This window comes from Ascaphus truei, chromosome 7 (assembly GCF_040206685.1).
Source record: "Ascaphus truei isolate aAscTru1 chromosome 7, aAscTru1.hap1, whole genome shotgun sequence".
NCBI classification, from domain to species: domain Eukaryota; kingdom Metazoa; phylum Chordata; class Amphibia; order Anura; family Ascaphidae; genus Ascaphus; species Ascaphus truei.
Window position 1 is genome coordinate 113,271,577 of NC_134489.1, and position 27,675 is coordinate 113,299,251.

Sequence of the window (27,675 nt, forward strand, 5' to 3'; positions counted from 1 at the left end):
GCTCACAAGAAAAGATAAGTTTGGTGACGCCTACAAGAAGTGGGAGAGAAACTAAATCCCAGAACAAGTCTGCAAAGTCTAAAGATAAAACAGAGAACTTATCCCAGGAAAATTCTGATTCAGATCCTGACAGTTTAATTCCACCAACTGCCAAGAAAACCCCAAAGGGTAAAGCTGCTAAAAAAAAAAGAAAGCAAAGGACCGGAGGCTAAAGGTTTCCACAGGAGAAGGTAACAGCCCTGTAATAGGGTCCAAAGACTTCAGGGAAGGGGACTCACCTCAGGGTGTATCTGACTGTGAGCAAGGATCTGTTCCAGAGCTTCCAGCATCCCAGGGGTTAATAGCAAAAGCGGCAGAAGATCTGATTAAAAGACCATTGCATGCAAAGAAAGCAGCAGACACCTGTGATGTTGGGTTATCTCAGACTCCCACGCTGGGAGAAGTTAAAGAAATTACAAAGAAATCTGGAGAGCAGCAAAGCAAGAACCTAAAAACTCTGAGAGGAGATCAGCTGGAAATAGAGTTTGTGCCTGAGAGCAGTGAGCCAGAGAACCCATGCTCACCTGGACTTACAGAACCACACCCATGCTTATTAGCAGGTCCTGGATTCAGAACCCATGCTCACCTGGACTTACAGAACCACACCCATGCTTATTAGCAGGTCCTGGGATTCAGAACCCATGCTCACCTGGACTTACAGAACCACACCCATGCTTATTAGCAGGTCCTGGGATTCAGAACTCTGAGAGAGGAGAACAGCAGGTGGTAATTAGCAGCAATGGAGACTGCATTAACCCTGTAATGCCTGGGAGTGAAGTTAAGGTTGTAGAGACTGAAAGTGCTGCTCCAATCCAAACAGTTCCTGATAGTGGCCCAATCAGAAGATGGGGTAAAGCAAAGTAATGGCATCAAGGTAACCCCAGTTCACACAGCACCCCCTGCAGCCTGGAGTGGGAGATCCTTTGTGAGCGCTGTGACCAGAAATGCACAACCTTTAAAAAGGAGGAACGTGGTAAAATTGAGATATAAGGGTGCAGAGGAGATGAAGCCTGATAGGATTTTTGTAGGAAAACATCTATTGAAAGAATCTTTGGGCTTCAGTGCAGATGACATTTATGCCCTTATCCATGTTCCAGGTTCATGCGAATACGATGTCAGCTTTAAGAGACCTCAGGCTCTGGACTACTTTTGGACAAAATATGAGAGTCTTAAAAATTCAGAATTATGGAAGTCCTTTGCAGCTATTCCTGTGTCCAAACCGGAAACAAAGTCGGTGACAATTCTCTTCAGACACGAATCAGTCCCAATATCAGATATTCTGATATGGCTTGGCAGACAATGCGAAGTACTGGCTCCACCTACAAGAATTATGGACTCAGAAGAAATTTGGGTTGGAGGTTGGAAGGTGCAAGTCAGACTTTGGCGGCATGGCAATGTTACAAAGCATTTGCCCAACTCCTTCTTCATAGGAAGAGAAAAAGGAAATTGTTTTTACTATGGGCAGCCAACCTTGTGCCATAGATGTGGTTCAGCCAGACATTTAAGCATGTCTTGTGATGTTCTAAAATGCAACTTGTGCCAGTCCTTGGGCCACGAGAGGGCAAGTTGTACAAACATCAGATGTAATTTATGCGATAAATTTGGACATTCATACACGAATTGCGCAGAAGCCTGGCATAATATTTCAAAAGTATGGGAGCAGGAAGTGGACTTCGAAGACAATGAAGCACTTTATGACCGGGCCCTGAAAGTTGCAGACAGAATATGTCTGGATCCGCCTGCAGATGGGGTTGGTCTGGTTCAGCCTAGGGATGGCGCTTGCTTAGATCCTCCTGGGGACGGAGCTTGTCCTGGACCACCTGTGGATGCAGTTTGCCCAGAAACACTTACAGAAAAAACAATTATTGTGAGTGTAAACAAGGCCCAGGAAATGTCAGAAGATACCTTAGAAGGAACCTCCCCAAATCTACTCCCAGCAGGGGAACAATCTGGGGAATCAGATAATCCTATTTTGGTGGAAACCCAAGTGAGGGAAAATAATAATAAAGAAAAAGAAAGTGAGCAGATTTGGGCACAGGAGAAAAAGAAAAGGAAGAAGAGCATGGTGAAAAAACTTGGAGGGACTCTTCGACGTCCTGCAGGTCCCGCTGGTAAAGTTCCTCAGGTAGCTATGAAAAACCGTTTTTCTGTTCTCAGAAAGGATTGGGGGTCAAGAGCTGAGGACTCCGACGATGAAGAGGAACTTTCCTTATCCGAAGAGGAACATACTATGGATGTTTCCAGAGAGACAGACTCGGACATGATCCCACCTTCAGTGACCGTCAAGAGGTTTGGGTCATTGGGGGATAATGCGGGGAAAAAGAAAAAGTAATACCGTGTGTTTTTTTTTGTTTTTTTGGGGGGGGGGCTTAATGTTTGTTCATTAATTAATCCTTTAAAGGTAGCAGCTATTAATGCTATAGTTAAGGCTTTTATTTAGTTTCAATTAAAATGTGTATAAAAGGAATGTGAAGTTGCTGTTGGGGAGTATGGTGGCACACATGCTGAGTTAATATTGATATAATATAAGTTTGTACATAATGAGCAGTTTTTTTGTTTGAAATGTTTTTCTATGGAATGTAATGTTGGAATTTTTTTTTTCAATAAAAAGAGTTTCTCCTATTACTCCATATAACCCCTCCCTATAACTCCTCCTATTACCCCATATAACCCCTCCCTATAACTCCTCCTATTACCCCATATAACCGCTCCCTATAACTCCTCCTATTACCCCATATACAGTAATTGCTCCCTATAACTTTCCTGTGCTGATAAATACAGTACTGCCCGCTCCTCTACTGTGCTGATAAATACAGTACTGCCCGCTCCTCTCCTGCGCTGATACATACAGTACTGCCCGCTCCTCTCCTGCGCTGATACATACAGTACTGCCCGCTCCTCTCCTGCGCTGATACATACAGTACTGCCCGCTCCTCTCCTGCGCTGATACATACAGTACTGCCCGCTCCTCTCCTGCGCTGATACATACAGTACTGCCCGCTCCTCTCCTGCGCTGATAAATACAGTACTGCCCGCTCCTCTCCTGCGCTGATACATACAGTACTGCCCGCTCCTCTCCTGCGCTGATACATACAGTACTGCCCGCTCCTCTCCTGCGCTGATAAATACAGTACTGCCCGCTCCTCTCCTGCGCTGATACATACAGTACTGCCCGCTCCTCTCCTGTGCTGATACATACAGTACTGCCCGCTCCTCTCCTGTGCTGATACATACAGTACTGCCCGCTCCTCTCCTGCGCTGATAAATACAGTACTGCCCGCTCCTCTCCTGCGCTGATAAATACAGTACTGCCCGCTCCTCTCCTGCGCTGATATATACAGTGCTGCCCGCTCCTCTCCTGTGCTGATACATACAGTACTGCCCGCTCCTCTCCTGTGCTGATACATACAGTACTGCCCGCTCCTCTCCTGCGCTGATATATACAGTACTGCCCGCTCCTCTCCTGCGCTGATACATACAGTACTGCCCGCTCCTCTCCTGCGCTGATAAATACAGTACTGCCCGCTCCTCTCCTGCGCTGATAAATACAGTACTGCCCGCTCCTCTCCTGCTCTGATAAATACAGTACTGCCCGCTCCTCTCCTGCGCTGATATACAGTACTGCCCGCTCCTCTCCTGCGCTGATACATACAGTACTGCCCGCTCCTCTCCTGCGCTAATAAATATAGTACTGCCCGCTCCTCTCCTGCGCTAATAAATATAGTACTGACCGCTTCTCTCCTGCGCTGAGATATAATTGGGCGAACTGCTCACGTGACCGGCCCTGCACTCCGGCGAGCGCAGAAACTAAAAATTGTGTAAGACCTATGCTTCCGTGCGCTTGCGGAAGCGTGCGCGAGCTCCTGCTAAAGCCGCTCTCACTGCCGAGCATCAGCGCGCCTCAGCATTATGCGCTGACCATTCCCGAGGCCTTAGGAATAAAATAAATAATTAAAATAACTAGAGGGGAGAGAAACATATTTTTATTGTAAAGAAATAAACATGCAGCAGAAAGTGCCGAGTACCTCACCTGTAATACCGGGGTCACCCTTCACTCCGTTATCTCCTCTGGAGCCTAGAGACAAAAACCCCAGAATGTCATCTTCCGAGCCCTGGATATCACCCTCATTAAGCAGAATAATGTGGTAGGAGCTGATTGGCTGCAGTGTATTTCGTAAATATGTATTTATTCTGCTAGAAACTGCACGATGAATAGAAATACCAGGGGTTCCGTTACTAAAAAAGATACTCAGTTTGCTTTACTTTGTGGCACAGTGTTTGTGTGTAAAGTATTAGAGACAATTACTGCCAGCGGGCTGCAGAGAAATGACCTGAATGTCGATGTATTATATAGAGCTGTTGTGGGCAACTCCTGACCTCAAAGGCCATCAACAGGCCAGGTTTTCAGCATATCCCAGCTGCAGCACAGGTGGTGCAGTCCAAGACTGAGCCACTGATTGAGTCACCTGTGCTGAAGCAGGGATATCCCCAACACCTGGCCTGTTGGTGGCCCTTGAGGACGGGAGTTGACCGCTCCTGATATAGGAGATTAGGAATTGCTGAGTTCTCAGAGCAGCTTCTACATCCCGTTCACAGACAGCAGTTACTGTAACGCAGACAGCAATAAGGTCTTAATATTGTGACCCGGAGTCAGAGGGTGACATCTCTGGGTCACCTGCATTAGTAAGACCACACCTGGAATATGGAGTACAATTTGGGCACCAATCCTAAGAAAATACATTATGGAACTAGAGAGAGTGCAGAGAAGAGCCACCAAATGAATAAAGGGGATGGACATTCTAACTTATGAGGAGAGGCTAGCTAAATTAGATTTATTTACATTAGAAAAGAGGTGTCTAAGAGGGGATATGATAACTATATCCAAATATATTCAGGGACAGAACAAGGAGCTTTCAAAAGAACTATTCATCCCACGGGCAGTACTAAGGACTCGGGGCCATCACTTATGGTTGAGGAAAGGAGATTTCACCAGCAACAAAGGAAAGGTTTCTTTACAGTAAGGGCAGTTACAGTGTGGAATTCATTACCCATGGAGACTGTGATGACAGCTATAATACAAATCTTAAAAACAAATTATTATTATTGAAGTATTTATAATATATTATAAAATGTGGTGAGAGTTGGAGTTAGGGCGTGCTGGGAATGTGTGCGTGTTAATTTAGTTCCTGACTGGCAACAGTTGTTTGGAGGTAAGTGGCCCCTCCTCCCAGAGCTCTCCCCACCTTTTTAACTTCTAGCATTTTGCTGAATGGACAGGACTCACTGTGGCTGCTTCCCCTCATACAGAGGTAAAAGGGAGGGTTCACAGTGTAGTGTAGGACCTCCATTCATTTGGTTTCCCTTGACGTTGGTATGCAGGCTTATGATGCTTTGGCCAAAGGGTTTAACTAAATAACTAAGTAAATATTATTATTATTAATAAAGTATTTAAACTTTATACTTATTACTTTATATGTTTTGTCAATTGGATATAGCATTGGGTTCCCCTGTCTTTTATCTTTTTAGATAGGAAAGGTATACAGGGATATACCAAATAAGTAAACATGGGAAGGATGTTGAATCAGGGATTAATCCGATTGCCAATTCTTGGAGTCGGGAAGGAATTTATTTTATCCCACGGGCAGTACAAAGGACTCGGGGCCATCCCTTAAGTTTGGAGGAAAGGAAATTTCACCAGCAACAAAGGAAAGGGTTCTTTACAGTAAGGGCAGTTAAAATGTGGAATAAATTACCATGGAGACTGTGATGGCAGATACAATAGATTTGTTCAACAAAAAGGTTGGACATCTTTTTAGATGGGAAAGGTATACAGGGATATACCAAATAAGTAACATGGGAAGGATGTTGATCCAGGGATTAATCCGATTGGCAATTCTTGGAGTCAGAAAGGAATTTATTTTTCCCCTTATTGTATTGTATTGTATGTCTTTATTTATATAGCGCCATTAATGTACATAGCGCTTCACAGTAGTAATACACGTGGTAATCAAATAAATAACCGATAATATAAATAACAGATCATGGGAATAAGTGCTTTAGACATTAAGGAAGAGGAGTCCCTGCTCCGAGGAGCTTACAGTCTAATTGGTAGGTAGGGAGAACGTACAGAGACAGTAGGAGGGAGTTCTGGTAAGTGCGTCTGCAGGGGGCCAAGCTTTATGTATCATGTGTTCAGAATGTTCACAGTGCTATTCATATGCTTCTTTAAGCAAGTGTGTCTTAAGGTGGGTCTTAAAGGTGGATAGAGAGGGTGCTAGTCGGGTACTGAGGGGAAGGGCATTCCAGAGGTGTGGGGCAGTCAGTGAAAAAGGTTTAAGGCAGGAGAGGGCTTTAGATACAAAGGGGGTAGAAAGAAGACATCCTTGAGAAGAACGCAAGAGTCTGGATGGTACATAAAGAGAAATTAGGGCTGAGATGTAAGGAGGGGCAGAAGAATGTAAAGCTTTAAAAGTGAGGAGAAGAATGGAGTGTGAGATGCGGGATTTGATCGGAAGCCAGGAGAGGGATTTCATGAGGGGAGATGCTGAGACAGATCTAGGAAAGAGTAGCGTGATTCTGGCAGCAGCATTTAGGATAGATTGTAGGGGAGACAGGTGAGAGGCAGGAAGGCCGGACAGCAGGAGGTTACAGTAATCAAGACGGGAGAGAATGAGGGCCTGAGTCAGAGTTTTAGCAGTCGAGCAACAGAGGAAAGAGCGTATCTTTGTTATATTGCGGAGGAAAAAGCGACAGGTTTTAGAAATGTTTTGAATGTGAGGGGCGAATGTGAGAGAGGAGTCGAGTGTGACCCCAAGGCAGCGTGCTTGGGCTACTGGGTGAATGATCGTAGTTCCAACAGTAATGTGGGAGGAGGTAGTAGGGCCAGGTTTGGGAGGAAGTATAAGGAGCTCTGTTTTTGCCATGTTAAGTTTCAGTCGGCGGATGGCCATCCAGGATGATATAGCAGAGAGACATTCAGAAACTTTGGTTTGTACAGCAGGTGTAAGGTCGGGTGTTGAGAAATATATTTGTGTGTCATCAGCATAGAGGTGATAATTAAACCCAAAAGATGATATTAGGTCACCTAGAGAGAGTGTATACAGAGAAAAGAGAAGAGGTCCCAGGACAGAGCCCTGGGGTACCCCCACAGAGAGATCAATAGAGGAGGAGGAGGTGTTAGCAGAAGAGACACTGAAAGTACGATGGGAGAGGTAGGATGAGATCCAGGATAGAGCTTTGTTCTGAACGCCAAGAGTATGGAGAATGTGAAAGAGAAGAGGGTGGTCCACGGTGTCAAATGCTGCAGAGAGGTCGAGTAATATGAGCAGAGTGTAATGACCTCTGTCTTTGGCAGCATGGAGGTCGTCATTTATTTTAGTGAGGGCTGTTTCCGTGGAGTGAGCAGTACGGAAGCCAGATTGTAGAGGGTCTAGGAGAGAATAGGTGTTGAGAAAATGGAGCAAGCGAGAGAATACAAGACGTTCAAGGAGTTTAGAGGCAAAAGGCAGGAGGTAGACAGGTCGATAGTTAAAAAGACAGGTAGGGTCAAGCTTGCTGTTTTTGAGTAATGGTATGACTGTTGCATGTTTGAAGGAGGATAGAAAGGTTCCAGAGCAGAGGGAGGAGTTAAAAATGTGCGTGAGCGTAGGGATTATAGTAGGAGCAAGAGGTTTTAGGAGATGGGAGGGAATGGGGTCAAGAGAGCAAGTGGTAGACGGAGAAGAGGCGATGAACAGCGACACATCCTCCTCTGAGACAGTGGAAAAAGAGTCAAGGAAGGCAGGAGGAGAGTTAGGAAGAGGTGTAGGATGGGAGGAAGAAACAGAGGGGATGTTCTGACGTATGGATTCCACCTTTTCCTTAAAATAGTCAGCAAAGTCCTGAGCGGAGATGGAAGAAGGAGAAGACGCTGAGGGTGGTTTGAGTAGAGTATCAAAGACAGAGAACAGTCGGCGTGGGTTAGACTTGTGCATGTTGATTAGTGATGAAAAGTCGGCTTGTTTAGCTGGCGAGAGGGCAGAGTTGAAACAGGATAGCATAAATTTGTAGTGAAGGAAGTCTGCGAGAGTATGAGATTTCCTCCAGAGGCGTTCAGAGGAATGAGTGGAGGAACGCAGCATGCGCGTGTGGGAATTTAACCAGGGTCTGGGGTTAAAAGGGCGAGTGCGGCAGAGAGAAAGCGGGGCATGTAGATCAAGAGAGGAGGACAAGACAGAGTTGTAGTTCCTGATCAGGTTGTCAGGGTCTGTAGCAGAGATTAGAGAGGAGAGGGAGGAGCGTAACGTGGACTCAAAGTCAGGTAAGTGAATAGAGTGCAGGTTTCTGCAAAACCGGGGGGTAGATGGAGGTGGAGAAGGGGAGAAGCGAGATAGAGAGAATGAGATGAGGTGATGGTCAGAGAGAGGAAAAGGGGAAATGGAGAAATCAGAGAGAGAGAAGTTTTTAGTGAAAACCAGGTCTAAGTAGTGGCCATCCTTGTGGGTGCTGGCTGCAGTCCACTGTTGAAGGCCAAAAGAAGAGGTTAGAGAAAGAAAGCGGGAAGCCCAAGGGAGCGAGGGGTCATCAATGTGGCAATTGAAGTCCCCAAGGAGAAGAACAGGGGAGTCTGAGGAGAGAAAGAAAGAGAGCCAGGATTCAAAGTGAGAGAGAAAGGCAGAAGGGGGATGAGTAGAGGTAGGTAGGCGATACATGACCGCCACATGAACAGGGAGAGGAGAGAAGATCTGGACAGTGTGAACCTCAAAGGAGGGAAAAGCAAGAGAGGGGGGAATAGGAAGAGTTCAGTAACGGCAGAGAGAGGAGAGCAGGAGCCCCACACCTCCACCCCTGCCATCAGGGCGCGGAGTGTGGGAGAAAGAAAGGCCACCATAAGAGAGGGCAGCTTCCAGAGCAGAGTCAGACTGAGTGAGCCAGGTCTCAGTTATAGCAAATAGGAGCAGGGAGTGAGAGAGAAAGAAGTCATGCACAGAGAGGAACTTGTTAGAAAGGGAGCGAGCGTTCCAAAGGGCACAGGAGAAAAGGAGTGAGGAGGGAGGGTGGCAGGGGATGGGTATGAGGTTGGAGGGGTTAACACCAGAAGGAGTAGAAGTTGCATGTGGGAGGTGAGGACGAGAGCAAGTAGAAATAAGGCAGGGACCAGGATTGGGAGAGATATCCCCAGAAGCGAGGAGGAGAAGCATGGACAGAAAGAGGATGTGTGAGGATGATTTGTAGGGGTGTGTTTTAGTGCAGGGGATATAGCTGTGTGGTGACAGAGGACGCAGGTAAGAACGGAGTTCATGTGAACTGAGAAGTGGGGAAGGAAGGAGAGATGGAGATATATGAATAGAGTTAGAGACATGATGAGACTGGTGTAAGGAAGTGCATAATTTGAAAATAAGTGAGGTTGCAGCAAATATAATAAATAAAGGCGGCATCACAGCAATAGTTAAGTGTTGAGATGTGCAGTCTGGGATAGATGATATCCTCTTTTCCAACGTAGATCAAAAGCAGTAGATCAGAAGCAGTAGGTGATGTCCACTTTTCCACTTCTTTTTGAACTTCCTTTTTAAACTTCATATTCTACTTGAAACATTTCTACTTAAAAGCATATCTGCTTAGAAGCATGGCTTCATGTATTGTCTCCATGTCTCCATGTCTTCATGTCTGCATGTCATCAGGCCTGTGTCTTTATGCAAGGTCTTGGGATGATGCAGGTTTTGCTGTATGACTGCCAGTCCAGATGGGACTGTTTTCATCATTGCCATCTTTAAGTAAGTGCCTATATTTTGCTGTTATTTGCACATTTTGTGTGTTCACCTTTATCAAGGAAAAAATTACATTTTATCATATCTAAGTCTCGTCCCAGTTCAAACCCAGGTATATATATATATTTATATATATTTTTGGTGTAAATTACAGCCTGTCATAAGCTACCGTGACAAGCTTGTAATTAACTGGTTATTATACAAGCCTGTCACGGTGAGATTATGGCAAGCTGTATAAGTCACACATAAATATATATAACAGTTGATATATATTTAACACTGGGTCTGAACTGGGACGAGACTTAGATATGATAAAATGTAATTTATTCCTTGATAAAGGTGAACACACAGTAATGTACAAATAACAGGCAAAATATAGACACTTACGTAGAATGGAAATGATGAAGCAGTCACAGCTGGACTGGCAGTTCATACAGCACTCTTCATAGTCATCAAGACACCAAAGACATGAAAAGACCTCTGGCAGGAAGACATTGCATAGCGTTTCTCTCAGCAATCAAGATGTTATAGAACAGACTGAGCAACTTGAAGAACTTGAAGAACATGAACATCATTGGATGATGTGACTCTGGGGTATAAATTTAGCATAGGTTGAACTAGAGGGACATGGTTTTTTTTGTTGGTTTTTTTTCCGAACTTCATTTACTTCAGTGGTGAGAGTTTGGGAACCCCAATGATATAGATATAGAACCCCAATGATATAGATATAGAACCCCAATGATATAGATATAGAACCCCAATGATATAGATATAGAACCCCAATGATAATTACTGTATGGGAATTCCATAGTTTTTTTTTAAATCAAAACCAGTCTTTTCTTAAGTATCCAATACGGTTTATATTAACCAATTCCACGTCTTTTGAAACTAAATGATGTATGAATTGGACAAACAATGAGTAATTAAGAGTCAGGGTAAGTGCAAATGTCAGTGAAACGCTGGTTTTATCAGCTAAACTAAAGGGGATAATTAGAATCAGGTGTTTAATTAGGAAGATATTGAGGGGTGGGTTTGGGAGGCCCTCACCCTGTATAAAGAGCAGAAACGTTGTGCGTTTGGTCTTCACCATACAGGTGTGTGGGAACGCGTCACGCCCCGATCACACGAAATCTCCAGGGACCTCAGAAAAGCTGTTACTGATGCTCATCAGTCTGGAAAGGGTTACACAACTATTTCTAAGGATTTGGGGCCAATCCACTGTCAGACAGTCTACAAATGGGAAAGTGCAAGACCCCTGTCACTCTACCCCGGAGCGTCGTCCTGTATAACTCCTTATACACAGGTATTACCCGGGGCATACCTCCCTATACACAGGTATTTACCCGGGGTATAACTCCTTATACACAGGTATTACCCGGGATATAACTCCTTATACACAGGTATTACCCGGGATATAACTCCTTATACACAGGTATTACCCGGTGTATAACTCCCTATACACAGGTATTACCCGGGGTATAACTACTTATACACAGGTATTACCCGGGATATAACTACTTATACACAGGTATTACCCGGGATATAACTCCTTATACACAGGTATTACCCGGGATATAACTCCCTATACACAGGTATTACCCGGGGTATAACTCCCTATACACAGGTATTACCCGGGGTATAACTCCTTATACACAGGTATTACCCGGGATATAACTCCTTATACACAGGTATTACCCGGGGTATAACTCCTTATACACAGGTATTACCCGGGATATAACTCCTTATACACAGGTATTACCCGGGATATAACTCCCTATACACAGGTATTACCCGGGGTATAACTCCCTATACACAGGTATTACCCGGGGTATAACTCCCTATACACAGGTATTACCCGGGGTATAACTCCTTATAAACAGGTATTACCCGGGGTATAACTCCCTATACACAGGTATTACCCGGGCTATAACTCCTTATACACAGGTATTACCCGGGGTATAACTCCCTATACACAGGTATTACCCGGGATATAACTCCTTATACACAGGTATTACCCGGGGTATAACTCCTTATACACAGGTATTACCCGGGGTATAACTCCTTATACACAGGTATTACCCGGGGTATAACTCCTTATACACAGGTATTACCCGGGATATAACTTCTTATACACAGGTATTACCCGGGATATAACTCCTTATACACAGGTATTACCCGGGATATAACTCCTTATACACAGGTATTACCCGGGATATAACTCCTTATACACAGGTTTTACCCGGGATATAACTCCTTATACACAGGTATTACCCGGGATAAAACTCCTTATACACAGGTATTACCCGGGGTATAACTCCTTATACACAGGTATTACCCGGGGTATAACTCCTTATACACAGGTATTACCCGAGATATAACTCCTTATACACAGGTATTACCCGGGGTATAACTCCTTATTCACAGACATTACCCGGGGTATAACTCCATACACACAGGTATTACCCGGGATATAACTCCTTATACACAGGTATTACCCGGGATATAACTACTTATACACAGGTATTACCCGGGATATAACTCCTTATACACAGGTATTACCCGGGGTATAACTCCCTATACACAGGTATTACCCGGGGTATAACTCCTTATACACAGGTATTACCCGGGATATAACTCCTTATACACAGGTATTACCCGGGATATAACTCCTTATACACAGGTATTACCCGGGGTATAACTCCTTATACACAGGTATTACCCGGGATATAACTCCTTATACACAGGTATTACCCGGGATATAACTCCCTATACACAGGTATTACCCGGGGTATAACTCATTATACACAGGTATTACCCGGGGTATAACTCCCTATACACAGGTATTACCCGGGGTATAACTCCTTATACACAGGTATTACCCGGGGTATAACTCCCTATACACAGGTATTACCCGGGCTATAACTCCTTATACACAGGTATTACCCGGGGTATAACTCCCTATACACAGGTATTACCCGGGATATAACTCCTTATACACAGGTATTACCCGGGGTATAACTCCTTATACACAGGTATTACCCGGGGTATAACTCCTTATACACAGGTATTACCCGGGGTATAACTCCTTATACACAGGTATTACCCGGGATATAACTTCTTATACACAGGTATTACCCGGGATGTAACTCCTTATACACAGGTATTACCCGGGATATAACTCCTTATACACAGGTATTACCCGGGATATAACTCCTTATACACAGGTTTTACCCGGGATATAACTCCTTATACACAGGTATTACCCGGGATAAAACTCCTTATACACAGGTATTACCCGGGGTATAACTCCTTATACACAGGTATTACCCGGGGTATAACTCCTTATACACAGGTATTACCCGAGATATAACTCCTTATACACAGGTATTACCCGGGGTATAACTCCTTATTCACAGACATTACCCGGGGTATAACTCCATACACACAGGTATTACCCGGGGTATAACTCCCTATACACAGACATTACCCGGGGTATAACTCCCTATACACAGACATTGCCCGGGGTATAACTCCCTATACACAGACATTACCCGGGGTATAACTCCCTATACACAGACATTACCCGGGGTATAACTCCCTATACACAGACATTACCCGGGGTATAACTCCCTATACACAGACATTACCCGGGGTATAACTCCCTATACACAGACATTACCCGGGGTATAACTCCCTATACACAGACATTACCCGGGGTATAACTCCCTATACACAGACATTACCCGGGGTATAACTCCCTATACACAGGTATTACCCGGGGTATAACTCCCTATACACAGACATTACCCGGGGTATAACTCCCTATACACAGACATTGCCCGGGGTATAACTCCCTATACACAGACATTACCCGGGGTATAACTCCCTATACACAGACATTACCCGGGGTATAACTCCCTATACACAGACATTACCCGGGGTATAACTCCCTATACACAGACATTACCCGGGGTATAACTCCCTATACACAGACATTACCCGGGGTATAACTCCCTATACACAGACATTACCCGGGGTATAACTCCCTATACACAGACATTACCCGGGGTATAACTCCCTATACACAGACATTACCCGGGGTATAACTCCCTATACACAGACATTACCCGGGGTATAACTCCCTATACACAGGTATTACCCGTGACGTTGGTGTCGTTACCTGTTTCTCCTTTGTCTCCTTTTTGACCACTTGTTCCCGGAATCCCAGGGAGACCTTCAGGACACAGAGTAAGACAGAGACCCTGTTACTTTATTGTGACTCCGCAGAACAATACATATATATACACACACACACTACACACACATACACACTACACACACACACACACACACTACACATACACACATACACACTACACACTACACATACACACACACACTACACACACACACACTACACATACACACACACACTACACATACACACATACACACTACACATACACACACACACTACACACACACACACACACACACACACACACACACACACACACACACACACACACACACACACACACACACACACACACACACACACACACTACACATACACACACACACACACACACACACACACTACACATACACACACACACTACACACACTACACATACACACACACACACACACACATACACACATACACACTACACACATTCTGTAACCCGTTCAAATTATTACATTAAATATATGAAGAAAAGATTTGGGTCTTTTAAAAGAGTTAAATACTCGCCATTTTTCCCCATTTGTCCCGGTTACCTGTCCGGGACCTCCGGGTATTAACAGAAAGATAACCTACAGTCTCAGGTGCTCAGAGAGTAGTCATTATTTGTGTGGCTACAAAACAGATTATACGCTCTTTGGGTTATAGACTCATATAATAATGCCTGTATACTCTATGTACAGTTGTGAGTATACTGTCGCCACCACATGAAACAACTATTCAATGGAATCCGTCATGCAGAGGCCTCTCCTGGGAAGAGAGTACCGTCTGCAGTAATAGTGTCTTTTACAGGTACCTCTTTTATCTAAAACATTTCATAATATTTTCCTTTTGCTCCCAGCAACTGCAAACAGCCCTGCCAGTCAGTAACACTCTGTGCCTGTCCTGTCTGCCTCTTTATGTAGCACAGTTACTCAGAGGGGGGCTAAAGAACCTCTGTAGTTACTCAGGTGCAGTATAAAACCTCTGTAGATACTCAAGGGAGTATAGAACCTCTAGTTACTCAGGGGAGGAGATATAGAACCCCCTGTAGTTACTTAGGGGAGGAGATATAGAACCCCCTGTAGTTACTCAGGGGAGGAGGTATAGAACCTCCTGTAGTTACTCAGGGGAGGAGGTATAGAACCTCCTGTAGTTACTCAGGGGAGGAGATATAGAACCTCCTGTAGTTACTTAGGGGAGGAGGAATAGAACCTATGTAGTTACTCAGGGGGGTATAGAACCTATGTAGTTACTCAGGGGGGTATAGAACCTATGTAGTTACTCAGGGGGGTATATAACCTCTGTAGAAACACAGGGGGTATAGAACCTCTGTAGAAACTCAGGGGGGTATAGAACCTCTGTAGAAACACAGGGGGGGTATAGAACCTCTGTAGAAACTCAGGTAGGTATAGAACCTCTGTAGAAACTCAGGGGGTATAGAACCTCTGTAGAAACTATGGGGGGTATAGAACCTCTGTAGAAACTCAGGGGGGTATAGAACCTCTGTAGAAACTCAGGGGGGGGGGGTATAGAACCTCTGTAGAAACTCAGGGGGGTATAGAACCTCTGTAGAAACTCAGGGGGGTATAGAACCTCTGTAGAAACTCAGGGGGGGTATAGAACCTCTGTAGAAACTCAGGGGGGTTATAGAACCTCTGTAGAAACTCAGGGGGTATAGAACCTCTGTAGAAACTCACGGGGGTATAGAACCTCTATAGAAACTCAGGGGGGGTATAGAACCTCTGTAGAAACTCAGGGGGGTATAGAACCTCTGTAGAAACTCAGGGGGGGTATAGAACCTCTGTAGAAACTCAGGGGGGGGGGTATAGAACCTCTGTAGAAACTCAGGGGGGGTATAGAACCTCTGTAGAAACTCAGGGGGGTATAGAACCTCTGTAGAAACTCAGGGGGGGTATAGAACCTCTGTAGAAACTCAGGGGGGGTATAGAACCTCTGTAGAAACTCAGGGGGTATAGAACCTCTGTAGAAACTCAGGGGGGTATAGAACCTCTGTAGAAGCTCAGGGGGGTATATAACATCTGTAGTTAGGGTAACCTCAGTGGTACTCAGTTACTCAGTGGTAAAAGAGGAAGAGGCCGCCCAAGAACTTGCTCGCTAGATACCATCAAGAAAGATACTGGACTGAACATAGCAGAACTGAAAGAAGCCGTGAGAGATCGGAGGACATGGAGAACAAGGATCCATAGAGTGGCCGAGTGTCGTACTCGACTGAACGGATAGAGAGAGAGAGAGTTACTCGGGTGAGGGGGTATAAGACTTGGATCCAATGAGGCCCAACATTGTTTTTAGCAATACATAATATCATTAAAGTTCCTATTAAATGAATTAGTAACAAAGTAAATAGCTTATTGCATGACTAAGCTTGGCGTTCCCAATGGCGGTGTTACTCCCCCGCATGTCCTACGTATCTAGAACGGAAACGGAAGCTCACAGGCTCCTCCGTGTCTGGGACTCTCACGCTGGTCATTCTGTACCTGGATTTCCATTTGTTCCGCGGTCACCTTTGTCTCCTCTCTGTGCCTCTGTGCCCGGGGTGCCAGGCACACCACTTGCTCCTCTGTCTCCAGGATTACCTGTGGCACAAGAAGAATGGGGTGTAATAGTGTTCTAACAGGGGTAATACCCAGCAGCAACAGAGTAACACGAGTAAGGAGACACAATGTGGGGATTGGTGTCGGGTGAAAGTTTGGATCTGAGGCACGTCCGGCAGTGACGGGATTAAGGAAGGGACCTCAGTGTAGAATATTGGGGTGTTGGAAGTTGCGATGTGTCCTCTGGGACAGGTTCTCTGGGTGCGGGATGTGCCGCTGTTTTGGGGGTGACGCAGTTGCATGGTTTGCCTCTTAGATAACGGAAGCTCCAGAAACAGCCACATTGGAGACTGTCCTGGGAAATCACCACTCAGTTATAACATTATGACATTTCACTGCACTGTAACAGTTATGTTACCAAGTCTCCTTTAGACAAATACTGAATGTCAGGGCGCTTAAGGGGAGACACAAGCAGCAGGACGACCAACGCAATGAGACAGTCAGGATCTAGGGAGACATTGTGTCAAAGTCTTCCGGCTGCAAAACGAGAACACACAAATAGCACCAGATTCCTTTTCTTTTGTAAATCTGCGTATTTTCTGCTCCCTTTACCCTGGTTTTACAGCCAGGAGTTTGATACACATCTTGGGCCCAGATCCACAAAAGGCTTTAGCCTGAGCCCCGTTAATATGAAAGGAGGTCAAGGGGTGCTGAAGCGTAGCACCTTCTCTGGATCTGGGATCTGAGGTGAACAGGATTCACAAAAAGATCCCCACTAGGGCACACCGCAGACCTGAGTTTTATTGAATCATGGTCCTTAAGTGCACTAAACATACAACATATACAAGTTTATTAGACTAAATCACTACATAAATAATTTTAAAACCATGAAGCTCCTAGTGCCTCTAGAGACAGTGCCAGTAACAGCTCAGAGGCTGTGTCAGACCAGGAGGTATATACGGGGATGGGGTGACTGTAACTCTTGCGGTTTCACCCTTTTCAGATTGAACTCCTCTTAGATAATTCCTTGGGTAAGGTATTAATATACCTGTGATTGAACCCTAAGTTAATAAGAGGAGATGGATCTAAGGTTAATGCTTAGTGTAAAGATACCTGCTACACATCTCCACTTATTGTTTAATATGGATATGCAGGATCACTAGCAAGGGGAAATCATGACTGATGTGATGATGATTCAAGCAGTCGCGGAGTACAGTAATGCCCTGTAATGTACATATAAATGCTAATGAACGCCTAACTATGATAGATGTAATGTTGATTGTCAGGTGTACAGATGCTGCATCCAAAGGCTATAGTAACCAGTGTGGCTGTACATTCATTCAAACAGTAATCCCAAATAGATAGTCTGTTTGAATGAATGTATATCTCCTCTTATTAACTTAGGGTTCAATCACCCAAGGAATTATCTAAGAGGAGTTCAATCTGAAAAGGGTGAAACCGCAAGAGTTACAGTCACCCCATCCCCGTATATACCTCCTGGTCTGACACAGCCTCTGAGCTGTTACTGGCACTGTCTCTAGAGGCACTAGGAGCTTCATGGTTTTAAAATTATTTATGTAGTGATTTAGTCTAATAAACTTGTATATGTTGAATGTTTAGCGCACTTAAGGACCATGATTCAATAAAACTCAGGTCTGTGGTGCGCCCTAGTGGGGATCTTTCTGTGTGCTCTTTATACGTGCATCCCTTTTGTCTATGTATTTATCCCTGGCAGCACACGACCGCAGTCATTTATGTAATATAAGGGTTTGAGCGAGGTATCCCAATCTCTTAAAGTGAACAGGATTCGTGCAGTGGATCGGGATCTGAGAGGAACAGGATTCGTGCAGTGGATCGGGATCTGAGAGGAACAGGATTCGTGCAGTGGATCGGGATCTGAGAGGAACAGGATTCGTGCAGTGGATCGGGATCTGAGAGGAACAGGATTCGTGCAGTGGATCGGGATCTGAGAGGAACAGGATTCGTGCAGTGGATCGGGATCTGAGAGGAACAGGATTCGTGCAGTGGATCGGGATCTGAGAGGAACAGGATTCGTGCAGTGGATCGGGATCTGAGAGGGGAACAGGATTCGTGCAGTGGATCGGGATCTGAGAGGAACAGGATTCGTGCAGTGGATCGGGATCTGAGAGGAACAGGATTCGTGCAGTGGATCGGGATCTGAGAGGAACAGGATTCATGCAGTGGATCGGGATCTGAGAGGAACATGATTCGTGCAGTGGATCAGGATCTGAGAGGAACAGGATTCGTGCAGTGGATCGGGATCTGAGAGGAACAGGATTCGTGCAGAGGATCGGGATCTGAGAGGAACAGGATTCGTGCAGTGGATCGGGATCTGAGAGGAACAGGATTCGTGCAGTGGATCGGGATCTGAGAGGAACAGGATTCGTGCAGTGGATCAGGATCTGAGAGGAACAGGATTCGTGCAGTGGATCGGGATCTGAGAGGAACAGGATTCGTGCAGTGGATCGGGATCTGAGAGGAACAGGATTCGTGCAGTGGATCGGGATCTGAGAGGTGAACAGGATTCGTGCAGTGGATCAGGATCTGAGAGGAACAGGATTCGTGCAGTGGATCGGGATCTGAGAGGAACAGGATTCGTGCAGTGGATCGGGATCTGAGAGGAACAGGATTCGTGCAGTGGATCGGGATCTGAGAGGAACAGGATTCGTGCAGTGGATCGGGATCTGAGAGGAACAGGATTCGTGCAGTGGATCGGGATCTGAGAGGAACAGGATTCGTGCAGTGGATCAGGATCTGAGAGGAACAGGATTCGTGCAGTGGATCGGGATCTGAGAGGAACAGGATTCGTGCAGTGGATCGGGATCTGAGAGGAACAGGATTCGTGCAGTGGATCGGGATCTGAGAGGTGAACATGATTCGTGCAGTGGATCGGGATCTGAGAGGAACAGGATTCGTGCAGTGGATCGGGATCTGAGAGGAACAGGATTCGTGCAGTGGATCGGGATCTGAGAGGAACAGGATTCGTGCAGTGGATCGGGATCTGAGAGGAACAGGATTCGTGCAGTGGATCGGGATCTGAGAGGAACAGGATTCGTGCAGTGGATCGGGATCTGAGAGGAACAGGATTCGTGCAGTGGATCGGGATCTGAGAGGAACAGGATTCGTGCAGTGGATCGGGATCTGAGAGGGGAACAGGATTCGTGCAGTGGATCGGGATCTGAGAGGAACAGGATTCGTGCAGTGGATCGGGATCTGAGAGGAACAGGATTCGTGCAGTGGATCGGGATCTGAGAGGAACAGGATTCATGCAGTGGATCGGGATCTGAGAGGAACAGGATTCGTGCAGTGGATCAGGATCTGAGAGGAACAGGATTCGTGCAGTGGATCAGGATCTGAGAGGAACAGGATTCGTGCAGTGGATCGGGATCTGAGAGGAACAGGATTCGTGCAGTGGATCGGGATCTGAGAGGAACAGGATTCATGCAGTGGATCGGGATCTGAGAGGAACAGGATTCGTGCAGTCGATCAGGATCTGAGAGGAACAGGATTCGTGCAGTGGATCGGGATCTGAGAGGAACAGGATTCGTGCAGTGGATCGGGATCTGAGAGGAACAGGATTCGTGCAGTGGATCGGGATCTGAGAGGAACAGGATTCGTGCAGTGGATCGGGATCTGAGAGGAACAGGATTCGTGCAGTGGATCGGGATCTGAGAGGAACAGGATTCGTGCAGTGGATCAGGATCTGGGAGGAACAGGATTCGTGCAGTGGATCGGGATCTGAGAGGAACAGGATTCGTGCAGTGGATCGGGATCTGAGAGGAACAGGATTCGTGCAGTGGATCGGGATCTGAGAGGTGAACAGGATTCGTGCAGTGGATCAGGATCTGAGAGGAACAGGATTCGTGCAGTGGATCGGGATCTGAGAGGAACAGGATTCGTGCAGTGGATCGGGATCTGAGAGGAACAGGATTCGTGCAGTGGATCGGGATCTGAGAGGAACAGGATTCGTGCAGTGAATCGGGATCTGAGAGGAACAGGATTCGTGCAGTGGATCAGGATCTGAGAGGAACAGGATTCGTGCAGTGGATCAGGATCTGAGAGGAACAGGATTCGTGCAGTGGATCGGGATCTGAGAGGAACAGGATTCGTGCAGTGGATCGGGATCTGAGAGGAACAGGATTCGTGCAGTGGATCGGGATCTGAGAGGTGAACATGATTCGTGCAGTGGATCGGGATCTGAGAGGAACAGGATTCGTGCAGTGGATCGGGATCTGAGAGGAACAGGATTCGTGCAGTGGATCGGGATCTGAGAGGAACAGGATTCGTGCAGTGGATCGGGATCTGAGAGGAACAGGATTCGTGCAGTGGATCGGGATCTGAGAGGAACAGGATTCGTGCAGTGGATCGGGATCTGAGAGGAACAGGATTCGTGCAGTGGATCGGGATCTGAGAGGAACAGGATTCGTGCAGTGGATCGGGATCTGAGAGGGGAACAGGATTCGTGCAGTGGATCGGGATCTGAGAGGAACAGGATTCGTGCAGTGGATCGGGATCTGAGAGGAACAGGATTCGTGCAGTGGATCGGGATCTGAGAGGAACAGGATTCATGCAGTGGATCGGGATCTGAGAGGAACAGGATTCGTGCAGTGGATCGGGATCTGAGAGGAACAGGATTCGTGCAGTGGATCGGGATCTGAGAGGAACAGGATTCGTGCAGTGGATCGGGATCTGAGAGGAACAGGATTCGTGCAGTGGATCGGGATCTGAGAGGAACGGGATTCGTGCAGTGGATCGGGATCTGAGAGGAACAGGATTCGTGCAGTGGATCGGGATCTGAGAGGAACAGGATTCGTGCAGTGGATCAGGATCTGAGAGGAACAGGATTCGTGCAGTGGATCGGGATCTGAGAGGAACAGGATTCGTGCAGTGGATCGGGATCTGAGAGGAACAGGATTCGTGCAGTGGATCGGGATCTGAGAGGTGAACAGGATTCGTGCAGTGGATCGGGATCTGAGAGGAACAGGATTCGTGCAGTGGATCGGGATCTGAGAGGAACAGGATTCGTGCAGTGGATCGGGATCTGAGAGGAACAGGATTCGTGCAGTGGATCGGGATCTGAGAGGAACAGGATTCGTGCAGTGGATCGGGATCTGAGAAGAACAGGATTCGTACAGTGGATCGGGATCTGAGAGGAACAGGATTCGTGCAGTGGATCGGGATCTGAGAGGTACAGGATTCGTGCAGTGGATCGGGATCTGAGAGGAACAGGATTCGTGCAGTGGATCGGGATCTGAGAGGAACAGGATTCGTGCAGTGGATCGGGATCTGAGAGGAACAGGATTCGTGCAGTGGATCGGGATCTGAGAGGAACAGGATTCGTGCAGTGGATCAGGATCTGAGAGGAACAGGATTCGTGCAGTGGATCGGGATCTGAGAGGTACAGGATTCGTGCAGTGGATCGGGATCTGAGAGGAACAGGGTTCGTGCAGTGGATCGGGATCTGAGAGGAATAGGATTCGTGCAGTGGATCGGGATCTGAGAGGAACAGGATTCGTGCAGTGGATCAGGATCTGAGAGGAACAGGATTCGTGCAGTGGATCGGGATCTGAGAGGAACAGGATTCGTGCAGTGGATCGGGATCTGAGAGGAACAGGATTCGTGCAGTGGATCGGGATCTGAGAGGAACAGGATTCGTGCAGTGGATCGGGATCTGAGAGGAACAGGATTCGTGCAGTGGATCGGGATCTGAGAGGAACAGGATTCGTGCAGTGGATCGGGATCTGAGAGGAACAGGATTCGTGCAGTGGATCGGGATCTGAGAGGAACATGATTCGTGCAGTGGATCGGGATCTGAGAGGAACAGGATTCGTGCAGTGGATCAGGATCTGAGAGGAACAGGATTCGTGCAGTGGATCGGGATCTGAGAGGAACAGGATTCGTGCAGTGGATCGGGATCTGAGAGGAACAGGATTCGTGCAGTGGATCGGGATATGAGAGGTGAACAGGATTCGTGCAGTGGATCAGGATCTGAGAGGAACAGGATTCGTGCAGTGGATCGGGATCTGAGAGGAACAGGATTCGTGCAGTGGATCGGGATCTGAGAGGAACAGGATTCGTGCAGTGGATCGGGATCTGAGAGGAACAGGATTCGTGCAGTGGATCGGGATCTGAGAGGAACAGGATTCGTGCAGTGGATCGGGATCTGAGAGGAACAGGATTCGTGCAGTGGATCAGGATCTGAGAGGAACAGGATTCGTGCAGTGGATCGGGATCTGAGAGGAACAGGATTCGTGCAGTGGATCGGGATCTGAGAGGAACAGGATTCGTGCAGTGGATCGGGATCTGAGAGGTGAACATGATTCGTGCAGTGGATCGGGATCTGAGAGGAACAGGATTCGTGCAGTGGATCGGGATCTGAGAGGAACAGGATTCGTGCAGTGGATCGGGATCTGAGAGGAACAGGATTCGTGCAGTGGATCGGGATCTGAGAGGAACAGGATTCGTGCAGTGGATCGGGATCTGAGAGGAACAGGATTCGTGCAGTGGATCGGGATCTGAGAGGAACAGGATTCGTGCAGTGGATCGGGATCTGAGAGGAACAGGATTCGTGCAGTGGATCGGGATCTGAGAGGAACAGGATTCGTGCAGTGGATCGGGATCTGAGAGGAACAGGATTCGTGCAGTGGATCGGGATCTGAGAGGAACAGGATTCATGCAGTGGATCGGGATCTGAGAGGAACAGGATTCGTGCAGTGGATCAGGATCTGAGAGGAACAGGATTCGTGCAGTGGATCGGGATCTGAGAGGAACAGGATTCGTGCAGTGGATCGGGATCTGAGAGGAACAGGATTTGTGCAGTGGATCGGGATCTGAGAGGAACAGGATTCATGCAGTGGATCGGGATCTGAGAGGAACAGGATTCGTGCAGTGGATCAGGATCTGAGAGGAACAGGATTCGTGCAGTGGATCGGGATCTGAGAGGAACAGGATTCGTGCAGTGGATCGGGATCTGAGAGGAACAGGATTCGTGCAGTGGATCGGGATCTGAGAGGAACAGGATTCGTGCAGTGGATCGGGATCTGAGAGGAACAGGATTCGTGCAGTGGATCGGGATCTGAGAGGAACAGGATTCGTGCAGTGGATCGGGATCTGAGAGGAACAGGATTCGTGCAGTGAATCGGGATCTGAGAGGAACAGGATTCGTGCAGTGGATCGGGATCTGAGAGGAACAGGATTCGTGCAGTGGATCAGGATCTGAGAGGAACAGGATTCGTGCAGTGGATCGGGATCTGAGAGGAACAGGATTCGTGCAGTGGATCGGGATCTGAGAGGAACAGAATTCGTGCAGTGGATCGGGATCTGAGAGGTGAACATGATTCGTGCAGTGGATCGGGATCTGAGAGGAACAGGATTCGTGCAGTGGATCGGGATCTGAGAGGAACAGGATTCGTGCAGTGGATCGGGATCTGAGAGGAACAGGATTCGTGCAGTGGATCGGGATCTGAGAGGAACAGGATTCGTGCAGTGGATCGGGATCTGAGAGGAACAGGATTCGTGCAGTGGATCGGGATCTGAGAGGAACAGGATTCGTGCAGTGGATCGGGATCTGAGAGGAACAGGATTCGTGCAGTGGATCGGGATCTGAGAGGGGAACAGGATTCGTGCAGTGGATCGGGATCTGAGAGGAACAGGATTCGTGCAGTGGATCGGGATCTGAGAGGAACAGGATTCGTGCAGTGGATCGGGATCTGAGAGGAACAGGATTCATGCAGTGGATCGGGATCTGAGAGGAACAGGATTCGTGCAGTGGATCGGGATCTGAGAGGAACAGGATTCGTGCAGTGGATCGGGATCTGAGAGGAACAGGATTCGTGCAGTGGATCGGGATCTGAGAGGAACAGGATTCGTGCAGTGGATCGGGATCTGAGAGGAACAGGATTCGTGCAGTGGATCGGGATCTGAGAGGAACAGGATTCGTGCAGTGGATCGGGATCTGAGAGGAACAGGATTCGTGCAGTGGATCAGGATCTGAGAGGAACAGGATTCGTGCAGTGGATCGGGATCTGAGAGGAACAGGATTCGTGCAGTGGATCGGGATCTGAGAGGAACAGGATTCGTGCAGTGGATCGGGATCTGAGAGGTGAACAGGATTCGTGCAGTGGATCAGGATCTGAGAGGAACAGGATTCGTGCAGTGGATCGGGATCTGAGTGGAACAGGATTCGTGCAGTGGATCGGGATCTGAGAGGAACAGGATTCGTGCAGTGGATCGGGATCTGAGAGGAACAGGATTCGTGCAGTGGATCGGGATCTGAGAAGAACAGGATTCGTGCAGTGGATCGGGATCTGAGAGGAACAGGATTCGTGCAGTGGATCGGGATCTGAGAGGTACAGGATTCGTGCAGTGGATCGGGATCTGAGAGGAACAGGATTCGTGCAGTGGATCGGGATCTGAGAGGAACAGGATTCGTGCAGTGGATCGGGATCTGAGAGGAACAGGATTCGTGCAGTGGATCAGGATCTGAGAGGAACAGGATTCGTGCAGTGGATCAGGATCTGAGAGGAACAGGATTCGTGCAGTGGATCGGGATCTGAGAGGAACAAGATTCGTGCAGTGGATCGGGATCTGAGATGTGTGTTTGATCGGCTCACGGAGCAGAATGGAAGCTTCTTCTTCAGGTGTTTGGGGATTTCATATACACACACATTGTGATATACTGTACACACACACACACACACTACACACACACACACACACACACACACACACACACACACACACACACACACACACATACACACACACACACACACACACACACACACTCCCAGTGTTACACACACACTGTGATATACTGTACACACACACACACACACACACACACACACACATACACACACACACACACACACACACACACACACACACACACACACACACACACACACTGTGATCACACACACACACACACACACACACACACACACACACACACACACACACACACACACACACACACACACACACACACACACACACACTCCCAGTGATACACACACACACTGTGATATACTGTACACACACACACACACACACACACACACACACACACACTGTGATCACACACACACACACACACACACACACACACACACACACTCCCAGTGATACACACACACTGTGATATACTGTACACACACACACTAACACACACACACACACACACACACACACACACACACACACGCTGTGATCACACACACACACACTCCCAGTGATACACACAACACACTGTGATATACTGTACACACACACACACACACACACACACACACTGTGATATACTGTACACACACACACACACACACACACACACACACACACACACACACACACACACACACACACACACACACACACACAATCCCAGTGATACACACACGCTGTGATATACTGTACACACACACACTGTGATCACACACACACACACACACACTCCCAATGACACACACACTGTGTTACACACACACAAGCAGTCACACACAACCAGTGACACACTGTGATACACACACTGTACTAAATGTGGGGAGAATAAACCATGTATATACGAGATCACCGTGTTTATTTCACCTTTCTCTCCAATTGGCCCAGGTATTCCAGGTTCACCTTTGGCTCCTGCAAGATAGAGATTGAGTAGAGCAGTGTGTGTAATGAGTACCGTGTATCACTATGTGCTGCCTGATAACAGGATACATCTCTTAATGATGTGTATACATGTATGTGTATATAAAATGGCGTCAGCCATCACACAAAAAAATTTGCATACTATTAACCACACATTGCTTTGTGATTGTTGTACATTGTTCTATTTATCACACTGTGAAGCCCTCTTCTCCTTACTATGGAAGTTTTTAGCCTCATGCTGAATAGGGGTCATTGGGCAGGTATTTCCTTGCAAAGGTTTGGCCCCAAAACATACAGTAGATAGAAGGGGAAAGATGTCAGATGTCCTGTTGGGGGGTTGTAGACCCTCATACAAAGCTTAGGGCAGAATGATAAATGCCTTGTGAGGGTCTCTGTCCCCCTACTCACAGTGTCTGGGATCCCCTATTCCCTGTCTGCCTCCTACCCTCTGTTCCAGGGTCGCCATTCTCTCCTGGAGGTCCAGGTTCGCCCGACGGACCAGAAGACCCAATTTCCCCCTCCTTTCCGTCTTCTCCCTTGTGACCTTGAAGACCTAAATACACAATACAGCAACATGGGGAAGAGTTTGTCACTTTCATCCAAAACATGATGTAAAAGCCTCAGTGACCGTGTATGTGGCACTTTCAGATAACTATCTGTGTTACTTGTGGATATTTCTATGTGTTTGTGAAGTCCCCCTAATTAGTGGTGACATTGTGACATTTGTATACCTTGTGCTCTTGTCATTGTATATAATCAATGTCCCGGTACTTTCTATTGTGAGCATACAGTGATGCGAGACTGTTATTATATTAACATGGAAGAGATCTCAACACACATCACTGCAAAATGCTCAAAGAACTAGATTGATCATCACTTGAGTCTAGGCGCAAAGTTCATCTTCCTGTCTTGCCTTCAAATACTTTCTGGGCAAGCTACCCAGCTACCTGAACAAGCTCCTCACCCCTACCACATGCAGCACCTATCACCTGAGATCTGACTCCAAAAGACTGTTCATAGTCCCAAGGCTCAACAAAGTATCCGGCCGTTCCTCCTTCTCTTACCGTGCACCCCAAAACTGGAACAACCTACCGGAGACTCTCACAGCCGCCACCAGTCTCAGTTCTTTCAAAACTAAGGCCTTGCCCCCGCTGTGGCGGACGCTGCACGGACGAGAGCCCTCCCCGCAATGGCGCCGGGCCCGCTGCGAGGGGGGGCCACAGCGCTCGGGCGAGCGATTAGGCACGCCCCCCGGCGGTTCAGCCAATGTGGGCGAACCTGCCGGGTGACGTCATGGCCGCGCCCCGTCACTCCCCCGCCATGCCCCCCCCCCCGGTCTCTCCTCCTGCAGTGAGCTGCAGACCAGGGAATCGGCTGAACGCGCCGCCAATATCGCGGGCGCGCGTTACAGCGGCGTGACCGGGGCCTTAGCCTAAGGCTGTCT

General features: G+C 47.3%; 1 protein-coding gene across 1 annotated transcript in view; it reads right to left on the bottom strand.

Moving 5' to 3' along the window:
• Nucleotides 1-1,805: 1,805 nt before the first annotated feature.
• LOC142500022 (uncharacterized) overlaps nt 1,806-27,675 on the bottom strand; it is a 36,435-nt gene continuing 10,565 nt past the window's right edge. The window contains exons 6-11 of the mRNA XM_075610080.1: nt 26,677-26,784; nt 26,178-26,222; nt 16,509-16,607; nt 13,966-14,019; nt 4,070-4,114; nt 1,806-1,885 (exon numbers count right to left, since the gene is read on the bottom strand). Coding sequence (XP_075466195.1) covers nt 1,806-1,885; nt 4,070-4,114; nt 13,966-14,019; nt 16,509-16,607; nt 26,178-26,222; nt 26,677-26,784 — 431 coding nt within the window. The remainder of the gene's footprint in view (nt 1,886-4,069; nt 4,115-13,965; nt 14,020-16,508; nt 16,608-26,177; nt 26,223-26,676; nt 26,785-27,675) is intronic.